This window comes from Rhizoctonia solani, chromosome 1 (assembly GCF_016906535.1).
Source record: "Rhizoctonia solani chromosome 1, complete sequence".
In the NCBI taxonomy this organism is placed as follows: domain Eukaryota; kingdom Fungi; phylum Basidiomycota; class Agaricomycetes; order Cantharellales; family Ceratobasidiaceae; genus Rhizoctonia; species Rhizoctonia solani.
The window spans coordinates 1,638,463-1,657,424 of record NC_057370.1 but is presented as its reverse complement, the minus strand read 5'-3'; the positions used below and the strand labels follow the sequence as shown (position 1 = coordinate 1,657,424).

At 47.2% G+C, this 18,962-nt stretch overlaps 4 protein-coding genes across 4 annotated transcripts; 2 read left to right on the top strand and 2 right to left on the bottom strand.

The window, feature by feature from the left end:
* Window positions 1–2,111: 2,111 nt before the first annotated feature.
* On the bottom strand, window positions 2,112–4,633 carry RhiXN_04033 (uncharacterized protein; the record flags this gene model as incomplete). The annotated part of the gene is made up of 19 exons (XM_043323850.1): window positions 2,112–2,405; window positions 2,462–2,600; window positions 2,652–2,780; window positions 2,845–2,999; window positions 3,059–3,076; window positions 3,133–3,163; window positions 3,219–3,270; window positions 3,333–3,366; window positions 3,411–3,495; window positions 3,551–3,596; window positions 3,652–3,715; window positions 3,771–3,840; window positions 3,890–3,921; window positions 3,976–3,990; window positions 4,022–4,044; window positions 4,118–4,133; window positions 4,183–4,306; window positions 4,361–4,379; window positions 4,438–4,633. 19 exons carry the CDS (start codon window positions 4,631–4,633, stop codon window positions 2,112–2,114), a joined length of 1,542 nt encoding a protein of 513 aa, XP_043176269.1.
* A 939-nt stretch (window positions 4,634–5,572) lies between these two features.
* RhiXN_04032 (uncharacterized protein) lies at window positions 5,573–6,232 on the bottom strand (the record flags this gene model as incomplete). The annotated part of the gene is made up of 5 exons (XM_043323849.1): window positions 5,573–5,740; window positions 5,795–5,873; window positions 5,926–5,998; window positions 6,055–6,119; window positions 6,177–6,232. 5 exons carry the CDS (start codon window positions 6,230–6,232, stop codon window positions 5,573–5,575), a joined length of 441 nt encoding a protein of 146 aa, XP_043176268.1.
* Window positions 6,233–6,989: 757 nt separating this feature from the next.
* On the top strand, window positions 6,990–16,415 carry RhiXN_04031 (AMP binding enzyme; the record flags this gene model as incomplete). Its single annotated transcript, XM_043323848.1, has 49 exons — window positions 6,990–7,199; window positions 7,254–7,374; window positions 7,437–7,585; window positions 7,642–7,733; window positions 7,791–7,838; window positions 7,903–8,177; window positions 8,228–8,342; window positions 8,396–8,400; window positions 8,462–8,597; window positions 8,653–8,677; window positions 8,730–8,868; window positions 8,926–8,944; window positions 9,178–9,251; window positions 9,301–9,310; window positions 9,362–9,411; window positions 9,461–9,726; window positions 9,786–9,832; window positions 9,882–10,005; window positions 10,650–10,674; window positions 10,728–10,788; window positions 10,850–10,941; window positions 10,992–11,072; window positions 11,125–11,165; window positions 11,220–11,327; window positions 11,381–11,586; window positions 11,637–12,025; window positions 13,083–13,122; window positions 13,182–13,219; window positions 13,272–13,294; window positions 13,350–13,440; window positions 13,498–13,540; window positions 13,594–13,652; window positions 13,699–13,730; window positions 13,782–13,818; window positions 13,874–14,121; window positions 14,170–14,181; window positions 14,232–14,293; window positions 15,115–15,128; window positions 15,179–15,218; window positions 15,278–15,315; window positions 15,368–15,390; window positions 15,445–15,535; window positions 15,585–15,627; window positions 15,678–15,736; window positions 15,788–15,823; window positions 15,881–15,917; window positions 15,972–16,224; window positions 16,279–16,290; window positions 16,344–16,415. The coding sequence occupies 49 exons, from the start codon at window positions 6,990–6,992 to the stop codon at window positions 16,413–16,415; spliced, it is 4,311 nt and encodes a 1,436-aa protein (XP_043176267.1).
* A 460-nt stretch (window positions 16,416–16,875) lies between these two features.
* Window positions 16,876–18,812, top strand: RhiXN_04030 (ubiquitin-conjugating enzyme; the record flags this gene model as incomplete). The annotated part of the gene is made up of 10 exons (XM_043323847.1): window positions 16,876–16,912; window positions 16,964–17,020; window positions 17,076–17,136; window positions 17,196–17,293; window positions 17,350–17,515; window positions 18,089–18,168; window positions 18,220–18,334; window positions 18,400–18,452; window positions 18,502–18,630; window positions 18,685–18,812. 10 exons carry the CDS (start codon window positions 16,876–16,878, stop codon window positions 18,810–18,812), a joined length of 924 nt encoding a protein of 307 aa, XP_043176266.1.
* Between the last annotated feature and the right edge of the window lie 150 nt (window positions 18,813–18,962).

Genomic DNA, 18,962 nt, shown 5'->3' with positions numbered 1-18,962 from the left:
GCAAATCAACGAGCGACAACAAGTCTGAATATCAACACGAAGTAAAAGTATTCAAGCAACAATAGAGCGGACCAGCCGCACGCAGAGAGAGAGGCAGGCTGGGTCAGGTAAAGTGAGCGCCTGAGAGAGTAAGGTCTGTGTATATGAATCGAGCGACACAATTCTAACTTACACTCGGGGCGGATGTGCTGCTACCAAGGCGACGCTCCGGTGTTTATCTGCATTCCCTTGGCCGGCCCTAACGAACATGGCGCCCTTGCTTCGGTACCATCATTCCATTGTCCCGCTTCCAATGTTCTGGTATTCACTGCGATCCGCCAGTCTTCACCTGCACTAATCCCCGAGCATGGAGTGGCCATAATGATGCCTACAGTCGCCATGCATTAGTATGCCGCGTACAAGAGCTTCTGCACTGTCTATCCCCCCCTCCCCCCCAGATCGCCACCACGTGTGCCGTCCTGATCGTCCCGCCACCGCCATGCATCAGAGGCACGTGATGATGATTCTGATTTTGGAAAGGTCATCTGAAACGCCCCGTGTTTCAGATATCCCCTCGATTCGGCAAGTGCCCACACCTTTATTTCCCATCGCATATACACAATACTCATCCTCCTCCTCTGCATAAGCATGCCTATCTAGTCTCAACCCCGATCCGTAAGCTGAGAGTAGTTACAAATGTCTCAGGACTCGCGGCTATCACTCATATGGGCTCGGCCGTCCGCGCCTGATCCGCGCCCTTCTCGGTACCTTCCTCCCCCCTCGAGCCATTTGGCCGAGATTTGCGATCTGTCAAACATCAATGACGTTCCCGCTGGCGAGTGATTAACCATGGTCAACATTTGCAGGATAGAGTTCACGAGCACACAACAAACACCCGGCTACACACGGTGACCCAGAGTTCGTGCATCTCCGATCCCGACGCTTAACACGCTTTCATTTCATCCTCCCGCTAAAATTCAACTTTACCCCTGTATTCTCCACTTGGGTTCTCCCCACTCGCATATCAAAAACAAAACTCTAAAGTTCGAGGCCGGAACTGAAGGCCCTGGGCCGCTCCTTCGCAACTTATGAGCCTGAAGTAAATGCTCCACTTATTTTCCATTCATTTCGTGTACGTACACAGTTGTAGATTGGGAAAACACATAGAGGCTGTACCCATTCGTCTCGCTCATCTCATGCTGTGGCGCCCTCCTACATCAAATCAGCCTCCCTCTCCTGTCCCCCTCCTGTCTCACCTTGTACTAATCTTATCAAACACATTCGACTCGAGGTGGCACAGACGTTCATTTCGAGTTTGATAAGCTATCCTTCTATGAGTATTGTCACATGGGGTTGAGTTTGCCTTCTATGGCGGGCCGGCTGGGCTAAAAGTGTTCAAGTCTGTCTTCGGCAACCTACCCTGACGACCGACCGACCGACCGACGCGTGCTCCCCCGCTTGCCTTATTGTAACAATCGGATCTATGGGTGGTACTGTACTCGAGGTCGGATTCGGGAGCTTTAGTTGGGGCCCTCAGTCAGACGGCCAGCCTCCGAAGGACTCAACGGTACCTCTAGGTATCCTTGCTAGCAAGAGAATTACATCCACCTATACGAAAGAGTCAATTTATAGGCGTAAAAGCCGCATACAACAAGCTCAAGCGTATATCTCACTTGCTGAAATGAAATGAAATCACGGGGATCCACGGCGTGAAATGTTGTTCCTCTCGGACATCTCGGTTGGTTTTACACTAAACCTGAGATCGAGAGTGCGCCACACAAGCATATCAGAACCGATGTGCTGCTTCGATTGTTGGAAACTTGAAGGCACTTGTGAGTGCCCTAAAACGTTGTGTACTGTCGCGGGAGTGCCTGTGATGCCGGCAAATTCATTCCCGGCCGATTGTTTTGACACTTCAACATGCATGGCTGCAGCTGTTCCGCGATGGGGTGGGGGTTCGATCGAACATCCGAACAACCGCAGTATCACATCGGAACAGGGCGAACCGTACAATGTTAATTAGTATTTCTATAACGGTCAGCATCCACACTCTTCGCGAAACGCCGACTTCGCGCAACAAAATTGAATTATACAGTATAACAAGGTATACGTTGGATAAATGTTTGTCCTGTTTATGTCTCTAGGAACATAACATCCCTGAATCTTTTCCACAACTTCTTTCTCTCTCCCAGCTTTCGTGCAAATTTGATCCAGCTCGGAATTGTCAAGTCGCGTAGGCCAAATGGCGCATACTTGGATTTGGTTAGCGATTCGATGGACCCTCCACGTAGCTCTGGCGGAAGTAAATGATCAGGAATAAGGGACACGTTGGCGTTACGCAGTGTGGAGAGAGAGTAAGTGACGTATTCAAGTTCGTACTGAGGTGGGTGGGTCTTGTTGGCCCAATTGGATTCGGGGATATAGAACTAATTACAAAATAAGTTAGCATAGTTATAGGTCTGTATTCCAAATAAAGACATACCTGTGCATAGCCTGTCGGACTCCAGAGGCTATTCCTCCGGCTCGGGCTCCGTTTACTTGCATGTCTAGGTTTTTTGAACACACACTTTTTCTTGTCCTTGTTCTCTTTCTTTCTACAATCAATCTTCGACGCATTCACCCTAGGATATGTGGGATCAAACTCTGGGTCCAAGCGAAAGCGGCAGACTTACTCTTCCGAGTCTAGTAGTTCATCAACATTTGTGATTGGGGAAGACCCGTTTAACTCAGCCCCAGTAATATTGTATGTAAAGACCCGTACGCTAGGGGTGTATTCAGGTATAACCGACGGACCAATATTACTATCATTTCACCAGAAGTCAGTTTGCTCCAGCCCTCGCACGTCAGGTAGCGGGATCGACTCACACAATAAAATAATCATCATAGTCGACTTTCTTCTGTTTGGAGAGCTCCTTGAATTCGGCATGCAGCTTATCGGCGATTAGCGACTCCTTTTTCCGGCCAGTAATACGCATTGAGGGCGTCGGAGCTAGGACATCGTCGATGCTATGTATAACAAACTAACCCACATCGGCACTTGGCTTTCCCGTCGCTTGCAAGGATCATGGTATTCACTCACATGATCCAGATTCTTGTGCTGTACAAACACCTCAGCTTCCCATCTAAATATCAATTCATGGCTAGAGAACTCACCCCAAATAGATGCCCCAAGATAGTGTCTTGGCTGCACACCCAAAGTCAACCGGGTTCGACCGTATTCTTGCCGCTTATTCACTTACTATCTCAAAGCAATCTCCCCGTATCGGGCAAAGCAACGAGGGAAGTAGTCTCCTGAAGGTGAAACCACAGCTCGTCACCAAGCCAACTGGAGTTTGCGCCACGCCTGGACCCACCTTCGGTAGGAGCGACATGCCCGGTCAGCCATACCTATGGGGTGGGAACGTATAATCACACCACGAGTAAATATTTACCCGAGCTGCGGCGTGATGGTCGTGAGGACTTGCCTGCATCTTGCGAGAACGGTAGATCTTCAGCTGGACCTCGAGCCAATCAAACCTATTGTGGAGCAGATTTAGTGATAGACTGGGTGAGAATGAGACACCACACAAACTCTAAAGTGCCAGGATCATTGCCTTTCTTGGGGCAGCCATCGACAGCTACAGAACCAGGGATGTGAGTGAGAGAACCAAAGGGATGTTCCGGCTGGTTTACCTTTATTACTATCAAACCAATACAAAGTATTGAGGCTGATAGCTGCAAGCTGATTTGGGACCAACTAGCAGGAAGGAGTAAAATGGTAGAGTTACTGACAAGAAAGTAGGTATACCCACCTCTACAGAGAAATACACTCCTCGTTGGAAAACTTGATACGAAGGGAAAGGGACAAAACTTCTCCAGGACCTGAATAGAGTATGAGTAATGTTGTTTACGAACATATGGATAAACTGACTCCAAAAAGTCATTGGTAACAGTATTTGGGCCCTATGGCGACGACGAATCAGCCTCAGTGAAGGCGGCTGCCTGATATCAACATACCTCGTACATAATATTCTGCTACTATTGAGTACGATTTTCTTCATACGGATTTGGCCGAACTTACATGTGCTATTAAAATGCAGATCCGATTATTTGACCCATTAGTTGAACGGATGAGGGCTGATGGCGCATTGGTACTTACGCCAAATGTCATTGTTCTACAAGCAGTAAGCTGGCGTTCTCCTGGCAAATCGGCCGGTTACTTACCCCTATGCTTGGCACAACCGTGACGCCCCGTGGAGTGAATATTTTATCCATCTTGTGGGCAATTTCCCTATTCATGTCTCGAATTTCCGCTGGCGTTCGCGGAATCGAACTATCGGTGTCGTGTCTGAAGAGAAGTTTCAGTCGTGTGAATGCAGTTATACCTTGTTACAGTGCCAACCTAGCATTATCACCAGTCCCTGTAGCAGTCCTTGTAAAAACTACGGAACGGATTTGGAGTAAATGTTCCCCACTCACATATGACGAAATCGATCCGATCCGCCCACTCCTTTTCCACCCACGCCAGAGTTGAATCAACTAATGAAATTGGTGTATCACAATCTGTGCCAGGTGCCCCGAATTGTCCGGCCCGCTCGGACTCTTTGCGAGGTTTTTTGGAATGGCAAAAGCTAGATATCGACGCCCCTGGGAGGTAATAGCTATCGGGATGCATGTCCTGTTGTGATACACGTGGTTATTGTACTCAAACAAAGGTGCAGTGCAGAGCACGAACGCACTGTAATGTGAATAAATCGGCCATGAAGTTGCTTTGCTTGTACTACAAGGCAGAGTTTCAGCGAGATGTATTTGGCAATTAACGATGTGTGATTCACCCGCAGTTAGACTCGGAGAGTGCAGAAATGCCTGGGAAGCTTGCGCAGACCGAGACCAAAAGATTAGGCCAGCGCCGAGCAATATTGATGAGTGCACCATAGGACCAAGTGCGCACGGTCAGGACCGAGGATGTTAATGACAGCAAAGATCAGTACACGGTCGTAAGCGAGAGAAATCTCATATGAGTTCGTGCAAGCGCTGAGCTTTGGCCGTGTCTCCCGGTGTTCTTTTCGCAAGGGGTGTACCACAACAGTGCGATAAGATTACTGCAATAAGTCAAAGGAAGTCAAATAAGTCACCTATGGTGGCCGAGCGATGATTGATAGGGTTGGCTGACATCACACGTTTGTTTCCAAGCACTGGAACGAACGTTCTTTGTCACGTGTGCGCGTGTGGTGCGTGTTTACTGCTTTATCTTATGGTGTGGTGTCCGTGAGTGCCTTATCTTGGCTTGGCTGCCTCCGTGCTCCAGGCTTCACGTCACTGCGGGGGCAGTCTGCTTTGCACGAAGTTGACATGAAGTGCTATGAGATCACTAAAGTCCGGGGCTCCACGACATTAAAGGTTCTCGCAAAGCAGAGGAGAACCGCGCAAAGACGTACAATTCACTTGACATGCATTAAAATACACAGCGTAGGTACATGAGGCGATAGCACAGAGTTGGGTAACTGGAATAATATGGCATGATAATAAATATGTCGTACGACGAACCGACGAAATGCAGCATAATCGAACACAAATGATACAAAGTTGGTTGGGGCAGGGCACAATCGAATATTTATGCGGTTGGAATTCTTCGCGAAGGGATAGGGCTATCGATAGACGCTGAGGACGCGGGAAGAGCAACCACATCGTTCTCCGGGGGCGAGTGCCTGATCAACAGGCTCTCAAGGAGCTCCGAGTTCTGCAAGACAGTACTCAAGGAAGAAGCGGCAATCTGGCGAGCCTGAAACACCACATGGTCAATGTTTGCTTATCAAGGTCAAGGCACACAACTCACCTTTGGGAGCGCGGTGCGTAGCTCACTATCTCTCGCTTGAGATACAAGCGAATGAAGAACATCGGTTGTGTATCGCTTCCTGTAGGATGGATCAGTCTCCAGAGCCCTTATCAAAGACAAGTGCAACTTACAGTATGTAGTCAAGCTCAGATGCGTTCCGGGGTGGTACATAAAGGTCTTCACCGACAACATAGCGAGAGAGCGCTACAAAAGAATGGAGTGAGCCACCAGCCCGCCGCTCCTAAAATTTGTGTACTAACCAGCATATGCAGCGCAACGGCCTATAGTCTCAATGGTAATTGTGGGATCATGCCAGAGGTGGTCCCTGGGAGATAATGAGCGTTAGTTGGATTCATTGACGCCGTGACAATGGATGACTCACTTGATGTATGCATGAGCAACGGCTTCAGAAGATTCTGTGGGGAAGTAGCAATCCATAGCGTTTGTGTTGGGAAGAGAGCACAGATGTGGTGGTGGATGGATCTGAGGACTGTGGGGGAGCCGAGTCAGAGGAGAGATATAGCTGGTGATGTGCAGATTTTTCGGCCGAGGGGAGGTCCATTATATACCCAGGGGTAGGGAAGGTGCGGCAAAGCCTATTATCAATCGTTTCTATTGACACGACTTGGATCGCCAAGGTATTGTAAGCCCGACAAACGTGCGAAGCCCTGCACAGAATCTCATATCCATGCTTCCACCGAATTTATAATTAGACCGGAATATTCGCCTATTATCGTGCAGATTGCATCCTCTTTATCAACATATTATTAACATCGTCCCCCGTTGTCCTGTTGTGTGACCCCGTAAGTATAGCTAAGAAAACGGTTTAAAGTATCCCAGCAACAAATGCTTCATTATGCTGTGCGTAGCCACCACCTGTATCTAGTGCCAAGACCCAGCGACGTGTAAAAGAAGTGGATCCTCGAGACACCTCGGCGCGGAGTCAAATACATTGCTGGGCTTGGCTTGCTGTAACCTTTAGAATGTTCTTTCGGGAGCTCGGACTGTCGCTCATCCGCTGGAAACAACAGCTTCCCCGGTCGGCCACAGCCCCGAGAACGCTCGTCGCCGGTAACCGCCCGGCGCTCAAAAGTAGCCTGCAAGCTCCGGAGCGGGTATACACGTGATCGCGGTGGTGAGATCAGGCTCTCTTCCCCACACAACGACATTAAATCTGACACCCCCCGCTCGAGATATGGCAGACCTGGACAGTGCAAAACTTCTATGGACACCCGAAGGTACACACGAGACGCGAACAGCTCAGTTTATGCGCAAAGTCAACGCCAAATATGGACTTTCTTTAAGTAGCTATGACCAACTTTGGTCATGGTCGACCGAGAACATTGCGGAATTTTGGGACTTGGTGTGGGAGGACACCAATATTATTGGAGACCGAGGCCCATATGTAAGCATGGATCGTCACTGTCGTTCGGCCATGCTCTAATATTTAGCGTGACAGGTTATTGATAGAAGTGCTTTGCCGGCAGACAATCCAGAATGGTTCATCGGCTCACAGGTCAACTGGGCGGAGAACGCGCTTTGGTGCCGCTCTCCAGACAAGATTGCTATTATAGAGGCAGGTTAGTCGATTATGGTGTAATATTTGACAAAATTTCAACTCTCGCATCACATTTTTTTGAAGTCGAACCCACTCCGGACCTTGCCAGTTCCCCACTTCGTGAAATAACATATGCCGAACTTTACACGAAGGTAGCCGATATCGTCTCTGCGCTTATCGAGCATGGCGTGAACAAAGGGGATAGGGTTGCATCCTATTCATCTAATTGTATCGTACGTGTTCCCCGCGGTATGATCGGCCCCTCCACCTCACGGCCCCCGCTTATCAGGAAACGGCCGTTGTTTGCCTGGCCACCGCGGCAATTGGCGCTTTATGGGTTAGCGCTGCAGCTGATTTTGGACCTGACGGAGTGCTTGAGAGGTAACTCAATTCCACACCAAGTCCGACTATTCTAATCTGGAACATCGCTGCGATTAGATTCGAGCAGGTCAAACCCAAGATTATATTTGCCGTCAACTCTGTATCGTAAGTATACGCGGCGCTATAAGCAATATGATGTTGAGAACAATGGCTTATCGGCGCGGCCCAGGTATAATGGAAAACGCCACCCCCATGTCCCTAAGCTGAAGTCGCTCTTGGCTGGGCTGCAGGAAAGGAAATCGGAATCACCTAAAGTTGTCATAATTGACACCACGCGCGGTACCTCTTCGAATTCCGACCTGGATCAGTCATGGGAGAATTGGGAGTCGTTTGCTGCACGAGGTGCCTCCTCAAAGGCTGGGCGGAATGAGAAGGGAGAAATCATTTGGACCCGAGTCGATTTCAACCACCCCTTATGGATCATGTTTAGCTCCGGAACTACAGGTAAGCAGCAACCTGTATCAATTAGTAAAGGTGCTTAGTTAGATACTCAGGCAAACCAAAGCCAATTGTTCATCGTACCGGCGGCATGCTCATCCAATCTCGCAAGGAATTATCGATTTGTGCTGACATGAAGCCCAGTGATGTGTTTTTCTATTATACCACAACGTAAGTCGTCGAATTCCTTGGCACGCTACATTCCAACCTGACCTCTGTAATAGTGGATGTAAGCACATACTGTATAGTGTGGGTGACCTTGGCGTTATCTTACCTCATGCTATCTTCAGGGATGATGTATCAATTCCTCATGGGTGGTCTCGGCGTGGGATGCACGATTCTACTGTACGATGGAAGCCCCTTGCGGGACCCATCGTGCCTTTGGCGGATGGCAGATGAATGCAAGATCACTATTTTTGGGACTAGGTAAGTTTGATACTCATATCGACTAATCGATCGACGCTGATCCCCCTATGCAAAGTGCCAAATACCTTGACCAACTTGCGGTAAGTTGAACCATCATTTCAAGTCACAAAACTAATAGCACTCGGTTTACAGAAAGGGTATAAACCCCGAGAACATCACGACCTCTCCAGTGTACGACACATATATTCGACTGGCTCTCCCCTGGCACCCCAACAGTTTGACTACGTTTATGAGCATATATCTAAGAATGTGCTCTTGGGCTCTATCACAGGTATAGTATAGTTTCATTCTACATGCGCCATATAGCCAATGCTTATATCTTTATCAGGTGGCACAGATATTTGCAGGTACCAACTCTATTGATCCATCATGTCAAGGCGCTATCTGATCCGAGTAGTCTATTTGCAGGGATGAATTCATCGTTGCCAGTCTATAGGGGAGAAGTCCAATGTCGAATGTTAGGAATGGCAATCGAATCTTATTCTTCTGAGGGATCGTTGCTTCCAGCAGGAGAAACGGGCGAATTGGTATATCACTGTAGCTCGATCTCAAACGCATATAGTCTGAATAGTTTTGTTAGGTCTGTGTTAAGCCCTTCCCTTGTCAACCGGCTGGATTTTGGCCACTACCTGGATATGGAACAGATGAAGAAGTGTCAAAGGCTCGATCCCGGTACCAAGACGCTTATTTCAACGTGTTTAAGGGCATATGGCGTAAGTGGTTTTAACTTTATGTTGTTCTAATGTCTTAGCGTATTTATCTAGACATGGCGACTACGTTCGTATCACTACGAACGGTGGAGTTGTTATGTTGGGTAAGGATGAGTAACTTTATTTAATTACACTTATTTATGAATACTCTAGGTCGTAGCGATGGTGTTCTCAACCCTGGAGGGATTCGATTTGGGTCGAGCGAAATCTATGAAGTCTTGGACCGGAGTTTCTCGGCAGGTGCCCAGCCCCTTATTCTCGACTCCTTAGTCATAGGACAGTCTATCCAAGGAGGCGCAGACGAACGCGTGATATTATTTGTCAAACTGCCCGAAGGTGAAACGCTTTCGGACGACTTGCGCAAGCGTATCCGAGAGGAAATTCGGAAAAAGCGCAGTCCGAGGCATTGCCCCGAAAAGGTATTATAAGAAATTCTGCATCATAGTAGATGCTGTGCAATCTGAAATGTTATGCATAGATTTTACAGGTACACGGAGAAATTCCGCACACGTTGAATGGAAAACGGTACACATTCGATTTCTCAGCACTTGGTGGGGTGCTTACATAACAATAGGGTTGAAGTTCCTGTCAAAAGGATCATTAATGGGGCGCTCAAGTCCACTATCAATCCAGCAACTCTTAGAAATCCTGAGTGTCTTGATGAGTTTGTGAAATATGGTCAAGAGCTAAGAGCTGAAGTACCTTGAACATTTAATTTTTAACTACAAAATGTATTCAAATAAATATCAGGCCAGTGTACAGCCATTTCAAGGCACGTGATCGGGCGTCCCTTATCCGTGTGAATGTTTTGATCTTGCCTCGTGTCTGCCTCGTGTTTACCCTATCACAAAGAACCACGCAAGGTTAATTATCTAAATCGTATATATGTCGCTCCACAATGCACTCCATGTACATCTTTTACAAGAGGGCTGCCTCGATTTGGAAGCCACGCTCGGCACGCTACAAATCTCGTGGCCCGCCCTTGCATCGTGGCCTTCTCCCCTCGACGGCCATCAGTACACAGCACACCTTGCACGGGGAGCGTGCCCATTTTTGTTTTAAACGCGCAGAAACTCAGCCCAGAGAGCTTTACGACTTTGAAGATCACGTCTTGCATACCGGTCGTCTGCTACTTCACTAGAGACGGGTATTTACTATAATTCCTTGATTTTTCTGCCACGATGGCGATCAATATTACTGTCAATGCTTTTCGACTAGGGCTATTTGGTAGGCTATAGATGTCCCTCACATTTATGGGGGGTTGTATCGTTGATCCACTATTTCGGCAGCTCTGGTTATGCTCTGGACCTTGATCGTCTTTATACTCCTTGTACATTTTCAGACACTCGTGATACCTAGCGAATACAGTGAGCAGGGCTTCTGCTCCCAAGCACTCCAGGAGACTAAAGTAGTTTTATAGCGAGCTTCATTCCTTTCGGCATAATTGTATCGATTATGACTTTTATTATTTTGACTACCCTGTGAGTCATCTTTGTTCCGGGAATTCACGCATATTGACACTGATTTTGTATTCCACTTCAGCATTTTCCTCGCTCGTGCTCAAAGAAATTTTATGATAGCTCAAGTACGATCGGAGCTTCTCTTTGTCGGCCTGCTTGGGTTTATGTGGTTTGGTTTGTTCGTTCCTCACTTGAAAGCGCCAAGATACTGAGCAAAGCTCCAGCACTTGGCTTGTACACATCCACTGGCGTCTTGGCAGATATCGAGGTCGAATGTACTGATGGAGACGAAGATGGAGAGTGGGGTGAGTGGAAATTTTGCCGGTGTGGAGCCAATATTGACAATTTTGCGATCAGATCCTTCTGAGGCCTTGCTCGCCCAGTACCGAGTCGTAAAAGTGAGTCGGAAGCAACGCCGAGAACTTGTGCATCTGACTCACCATCTACAATAGGGATTTGCCTTCTTCAACGCAATTTTATTGCTAGCATACGTTCTCTTCCTGCTGATAATGTGTATTCGACACCACAATGCCGGTCGCAAACAAGTTTGGACATCCCGAGTACGTATTCCCGGGTTTGAACGAGGCAAATCACTCACGTGGTGCTTGTGTAGGTACCAACGTTCCCTTGGTTCTTCTTTGGGCCAGTCAAACCGGGCCAATCCCAAGAAAAACGTACTGCAGCTACTTCCGCTCTCCCTGCCCCTGTTACTGCCGCTCCTCGCCGTGCCGCCCATCATAATTCTCGCCCGACCCATGTATCCCGTCCTTCAGAACAGCCACTGTTGGCCGATTTGTCTCATCTGCAACCAGGCGAATCGTAAGTACCGCGTGGTATAGACTGAAACATTTTCTGACTAGATTATTCAGGCGCATGGTATACATTCCTCCCCCTCAACCCGGAGCGAATCGCTATGGTGCGGCCACTGTAGGACGCTCCGGATCTAAGCAGAGCACTTCTTCATCGACTAGACCTCTCATGGGCGGTAACTTATCGCGCGACCCATCCAAGTCAACAACTACCTCCTCGAGAACAGACCCTTATACTCCAGCTTATGCTCCAAGACGAGCTGGCTCTGGAGCCACGCGAGCAAGCTCGAGCAGACCTCCAAGGACCACGACTGGTGCAGAAGGTGGCCTATCTCGTGCAGGTACAGGCGGCTCCTCCCGACCTGGAGTATCTAGGTCGGGTACTACAGAAACCCGACCCGGGGTCTCCAGGTCTGGTACCGCAGAGACTCGACGTGGGACTACGGACAGTCAGCGCCGACGCTGATCGTACTGTTGACACTGCTCATATGCGTTTCATCTACGGCTCAGAGGGTATTTATTGCGGCTACATCCAATACCCTATGCACCGCACCCTTTAAATATATTTTTGTCTTCGTGAAATGATATACTTTGTTCGCTATAGCCATGTATCTAACGATAAATAACGAAATAGAATATGAATTGGATTGAACCTGGACTGTATGATTAGATCATCCGGGTGTGCACTAACGCTGCTCTTGGACCAGTCGTTGGTTAAACTATTGCAGGCCCCTAGTGTATGCGCTATTAACCTACTCTTTCAGATATTTTGTCCTTCAGAATTCAGCCAGCGCTTTCGTACAACAAAGTGAACAAACAAGTTAGAACTGAGGAACGAGTGCATGTCAGGCATAATACTGAGTCTTCAAATGCAAGTGCCGCTGTAATCGACAACTGTATTCGCATATCCATTGCCTACACCTTGCTGTACCATTCATCTGCTTCTATCAGAGCTTCCGTAATACATACAAGGCTGAGTCTAGAGCCGGTTTTGGTGTACTAAATTGACGCGCAGTACACGAACCAACCCCAAGTAATCTTAGGTATGGTGTGAATGTATGACTATTTGATATGTCGCAGATTGTGCACCTATATGCACCGGATTCGACACATGGGTGCCTCGTGGCCGTTGAATTCTCGACTGGGAACTTCCCCAAATTTCGTGAGACGGTCTATTTTGAGTCACGTGCGGTGCATTTCTGGGGGCTCGTCATTCCAGGGTCTCTAGTTTGTTGTGTTCGCCCGCGCGCATCGCCATCTCGATACAGGCGCCTTCAACGAGGCTTGATTTACGTTCGTACCTGTGTCAATAGTATCTACAAGTGGCCTGAAACGACGATATATTACCCACCAGCACGCTGTCTTCACGACCAGAGGAATCACTGATATCTACAAGGCTGTTTTACGAGATTAATGAGCTTGAACTTATTTAACAAACTCAGGCTTTGCCTGTTTGGCAAGTGCTGCATTTGTGTCTCATAAGGAAGTATTTAACGCTAAAAACAGCCATCGTATTTGTGGGAGCGAGTATTGTGCTTGGGATATGGTGAGCCTCTCTGTGTGATCAATGTCTTATGGGCTCAGCGTTTTAACCATTTAATGTAGCGCATACCTCACCAGTCGTTTGTTTTCTACTGGCATTCGTACGCTACATATATATCAATTGAAGCTAATATTCTGCTGATAATCTCATAGATGACTTTCTCATTTTCTCTTTGGTACGGATATCAATCGTCCAGTATCATTATTCGTTCTTGATATATCATAATACAGGTTGTATCTGCATTCACCATCGTTATCTTTGTATTATTGGCTCTGCGTTCTCAACCAAGGATAGATGCAGCAGTCTTGTTCATACTGGTTGGTAAGTGCTGGTACCATTAAACGCAATTCACCGCCAACTGGCTCCGATTACACACAGTACTATGGCTTACGATGGGAGCATACTCACAAGATGTAATCGGGTGAGTCGGTTCCAAGATTAGGCCAATATTGTAATATCCTAACACGAACCCAGTCACGTATTTTGTTATTCGTTGAGAGGGAACACAATTCCAGCAAAGAACGACACAACTAGTGAGTATCCCAATCGTCATCTAATGTCATCTAATGAAATACACAGTGTCCGCGGAAAAGTACTGCCGCCAAATGAAGGTCGGTTTCTTCTCTTCCGGTTATACAATGTCTGAATATAAGTCCTTATAGACTGTCCTCGCCTTCTCATGGGCAAATTTCGTGTTTCGTAGGTGTACCTTTTAGTCACTGGAGGGTATGGTGTTGACATTGCTACGTATCAGTTACCCTATGGCTAGTTGGACTACTCACCGTTATCATCAAAATCTATGCAAGGGGGAACCGTGATATTTGGGGAAACTCTATGTCTGAAGTCTCAATCTTGACAGAGAGGCCTATCAATAAAACAGGAGACTATCCCATAGCAGGGGATTACCCCATGGGCACCAGCACCAATCTGCCTAATGCACCCGGACAAACATTTGTGTATTACCCAAGTCCTCCAAACATAAGCGGGCCTCTTCAACCCCAGGTAAGTTTGAGACCCTCAAACCTATATTGATACTAACGATGCATTTAGGTTATTCAACAGGTATGTAGCAGTTATTGTAATGAAATTTATTCCCGCTCAATATGTCTCAGCAACCTGGGCACTCGGTCATCATCCGAAATGGCCAAGTCACCCAAGTCCCTGGGAGCGTTGTGTCAGCTTAGTGTTCTGATCCCTTTTTCTATTGCATGTATGCCATTTTTTCACCCAGCTGTATCGGGTAGTACACCTTGATCCTTATTAATGAATGCGCATAGATAGATTCATCTAGGAAAATGATAACAGGCCGTTTATTCAAGAGCGCCCTTTGATAACAAGTTATATACCTACATCAAGGTGAAACGAGGTAGAAAATCACTCTACGATTGTAGATAGAGTTAGTACACAACAACAATGAGAAACCAATGAGCACATAAAGTGGTCTAGCCATCTAAGTACCCTGAAAACACAGTATACGAATTCTCATAAGGTAATATTGAGCTTTGTTGGACGGATCACAGCTGCATGAGAGGGTATCAGCATACGTCTAGATAGACGTGATCAGTTAAAAGTTGTATGGATCTCGAGTGACGACCGGGGCCCTTTAGAGCGTCAATGTAGCAGCTTCGACGCAAGCCTCTAATGAAAGGACCGCGAAAGGTGAACATCGAAAATATCAATGACTATGACGGCGTCAGAGTGACGCAGCTTACACCATAGCACTCATAGCTCCAATTTTGATAGCATTAGACTTGCTACCACGTGATAAGGAACTCCCCGATTCGCGATGGCCCGTTAATTCTGCAGGGCATGTTCACAGAGCACATCGCCATTTTATAAATAAGTGACTTCAGTGATGATAACCCTCAGTATCTCACGAGTGGTCCGACTTGGCGACCCACTGGCCAATAGCACTATCCACGACCAGACGAATCACTGATTACTTACGGCATCTACGAAATTAATGGGCGACTCGAACTTGTTCAACACCCTCAGGTTTCGCGTGTTTGGTAGGTATTATTTCTTTATTACTAGTACAATGACTGAGACCGGGGAATAGCTGCCGTCTTTGTGGGCTCTATTGTTGTGCTTGCATTATCGTAAGCGTCCTTGCGGGGCGGTGTGCGGTTCTGGCGCTAACTACTTATTGCGATCATAGTGCTTACCTCGCTAGTGTCCTGTTTTCCACCGATATCCGTGCGACTTCCGTTCTTTTCAAATCCATAACTTACTGACATTTACCCTGTAGATGACTTCCTTATATTCTCTTTGGTATGTGTACCGATCGGCTAATACGATTAGACCAAGTTAATACTATATTCTTAGGTTGTTTCTGTAGCCAGTCTAGTTATAATTTTGGCGCTTTCCCAACGTTCCCAACCAAGGATCGAGGCATGGGTTCTATTTATAATAGCTGGTAAGTACCTTCGGACGTGGTGTCCTTGTAGTTCTAACAGCGCATATAGTGCTATGGTTAACAATGGGAGCGTATTCCCAAGACGTGATTGGGTGAGTCACTCTAGAAAACAAAGATACATAGATATTCTAATACATCATAGCTATCAACGCTGCTATGCTATGAGAGGACAAACGGTTCCAACAAGTAATAATGCGACGAGTATGTATTTCTCCCCAACCTTCCTAAATGATCTGAATCTAGCCCTCCTAGTGTCTGCAGAAAGCTACTGTCGCCAAATGAAGGTTGGTACACCTCCTTTTTTTTTACTGCTGAGCATATCTTACATAACAAATACTGTCTTAGTCTACCCTTGCCTTCTCATGGGCGATTTTCGTGCTGCGTGAGTTCATGGATTAGACGTAGAATCATACAATGCTGATTCCACCGCACTCAGTTACTATTTGGTGGATCATATTGCTGTTGTCGTTGACAAACTCTACGCAAGCGGAGACCATGACATTTGGACTGGCCCTATGTCCGACGTTATGATGCCCGGCGAGGATCCTATTCCTAAGCCAGAACCGGAAGCTTATCCTCCTAGGGGTAGGGGCGTCAGCCCACGGCCTCCTAGTGCACATAGGCAACCATATCAGTACCCATACTATTCAAATCCCCCCAGTACCAGCGGTTCTATCCATCGTCAGCAGGTGAGTGTTGCGGTTTGTGACACCAGTATATATACGATAACAATGTATATTTAGCTCGTTCAACAGGTATATCATTTATTGCTATGCTAATTACCCCTTTCTAATTCATTGTTGTCTAGCTACCCGGACACTCGGTCGTCGTACAAAATGGGCGCGTTCATCAGGTCGCAGGGAGCGTTATATCTGCTTAAACACTTGTTCTTATTTGTATTTGTGCATGAATTACTTCATCAATTGTATTGGCTAGTACAGCTTGATTTTTTTGTTGATAAATGCGCATGATCTCATCGCCTACACGTGATGTTGTTTATTGACAATACACGTGTATTGTATGTTTGCTTTGTGCCCTCGCCAACACATGGTAGCCTCGTTGTGCTAGGTTAAAACAGGGAAAACAGGTACAGTATTCAACGTATCTCTCACTAACCACCACTAATCCAGCCGACGAACCGGTCACAATTCTAGAAGTCCCTATTTGCTTCCTAGTTTTTAAGTACATCCATTCTGGAGCCAGTTCTGGAGCCGTCGCCGACCCGAACTCTGTCTCGCCGCTCGAGCAGTAGTAGTGTAGGAACTGGATTTGTTCCTGTAACGCCACCGAGATCGCCCTCAACAAATTCTGAAAGGTCATACCGAGCAAGACAATCAGAAATGCGCTCTGAAGAGCTTGTTCGATGGACTACCATGGGTGTGTACCGGCAAAAAAAAAACACGTTATATAATAAACTGACAGTATCAGGTATATCTTGTGCCATTGGCGTGCAGCTGTTGCTATTCGTGCTACCTAGTCTCAGGCGTGAGTTTGTCCCGCATCAAATACCAATACTAGTATTGAAAATCACCTTATATAGCGTATGGCACTATTATTCAAGTTTTATTGGCACTTGGAGCATGCGGGGCGTTAGCATATGTGTGAGTACGAACTTGACTTTTCGTATGTCACTTTATACTAATTGTTGTTCTTCCGTTAGCGCTGTGACCGACCGGCGACAAAACGGTAATCTAACCACAGACGGGCACAATCGAAATGAACTGAAGATGATAGGGATGTTCTTCATTCTATGGCTCAGTACGTTGATTGTCGTCATCGTCGGAAGCTCAGTGCACTAAGACGTTACTTAATAGTGTTCGCAATCATGTTCCGAATGACAGGTGTCGGGGGCGGTCATTCGAGTGTAGATGCACCTGCAGCTGTCGCGCCAAAGTCGGATACTGGCCGTAACCACGGTCGCGAGAAATATGATCCGTACAAAGACACCCGTCGTGGATCGTATCGCGTTTACGAAGAGTGGTACTATTGAAAAAAAATGAGATGAATGGTCGATGATTATTACGACATGTCACGCTAAATCATAGTACTGTTTCGCTTGATTAATATTATGATGTATCATGCCATTAGAGCGCAAATATCTCGTCTGGACTGCGCGATTTTCTTGGGCTATGGGAATATTGCGGGTCGGAAGGACCGGGGCATCACGTGAGAATCGCATGGCCTACTGCCCAGTCAACGTCAACCACCAGATAGCCCAAATACCAGACCCGCGACAACCCCTCTCCCCTCTCCCTCTGCACTTCTTACTCCCTGTGAGTATATATCACCGGATTCGCATCTCAGCCGCTGATCTTGCCACTCTGCTGAAGATCACCAACTGAGCCTCGGCCTCTTGCTTGTTCACCGCACGAACCCATAGCAATTCTCCAAGATGATAAGTTGCTGAGCCCTGTGGCCCGTTTGCTCACACTAACGCTACTTGCTTTTCGCCTACCCACACTTCCCCCAAGCGCCGCATCGAGACGGATGTTATGAAGATGTATGAGTCTACCCCACTGATAGTCTCTCAGAGCAATTAACGATCCGATACAGGTTGATGTCTGACTACAAAGTGAGCCTCGTCAACGACAACATGCAAGAGTTCTACGTCATGTTCAGCGGCCCCGAAGAGAGTAAGTTATTCCTTGACCCGGCTGTGCCTCGCCTGACCTCCTCCCCATCAGCCGCCTTTGCCGGTGGGGTCTGGAAGATCCACGTAGAACTCCCCGATCAGTACCCATACAAAAGTCCCAGTATTGGGTTTATGAATAAGATATTCCATCCCAACATTGACGAGCTGTACGTGTTCCCACATTTTATAAGCGACCCTAATGAGTGCTGGGAGCTCATTTATTCCCAATTAGGAGCGGCTCGGTGTGCTTGGATGTTATTAACCAAACATGGTCCCCAATGTTCGGTAAGGAAACGCTAAATGCTCCTTGATGTTTTTCTTACCATAGTACCAGATATGATCAATATCTTCGAATCGTTCTTGCCTCAGCTACTCCGGTATCCTAACCCCAGTGATCCCCTTAACGGGGAGGCTGCAGCTCTTCTCATGAGGGAGCCGAAGAATTACGAGGCCAAGGTCCGAGGTACGTTCTGTTCCACCTTTTGGCGTGGGTAAATAGTAACCACCGGTGTACTAGAATACGTCAAGCGTTACGCCTCAAAGGAAGCTGCAGAGGCTGCAGCGGCCGAAGAAGACGAAGAAGATGAGGAAGACGCCGAGATGAGCAGTGTAGGGAGCATCAGCGATGACGAGGGAAATGCTTGAGAACGGTTCGATCATCACACACTATACCCTCCCTGCACTTGCATATCACTATTGCTCTCGTTTATCGCATTTCCACCACCTCTCATTTCGTTAGTCTCCAGGGTGCGGGGACCACATATGAAGTTGTATAACGTCTCGTATGGTTTGCTT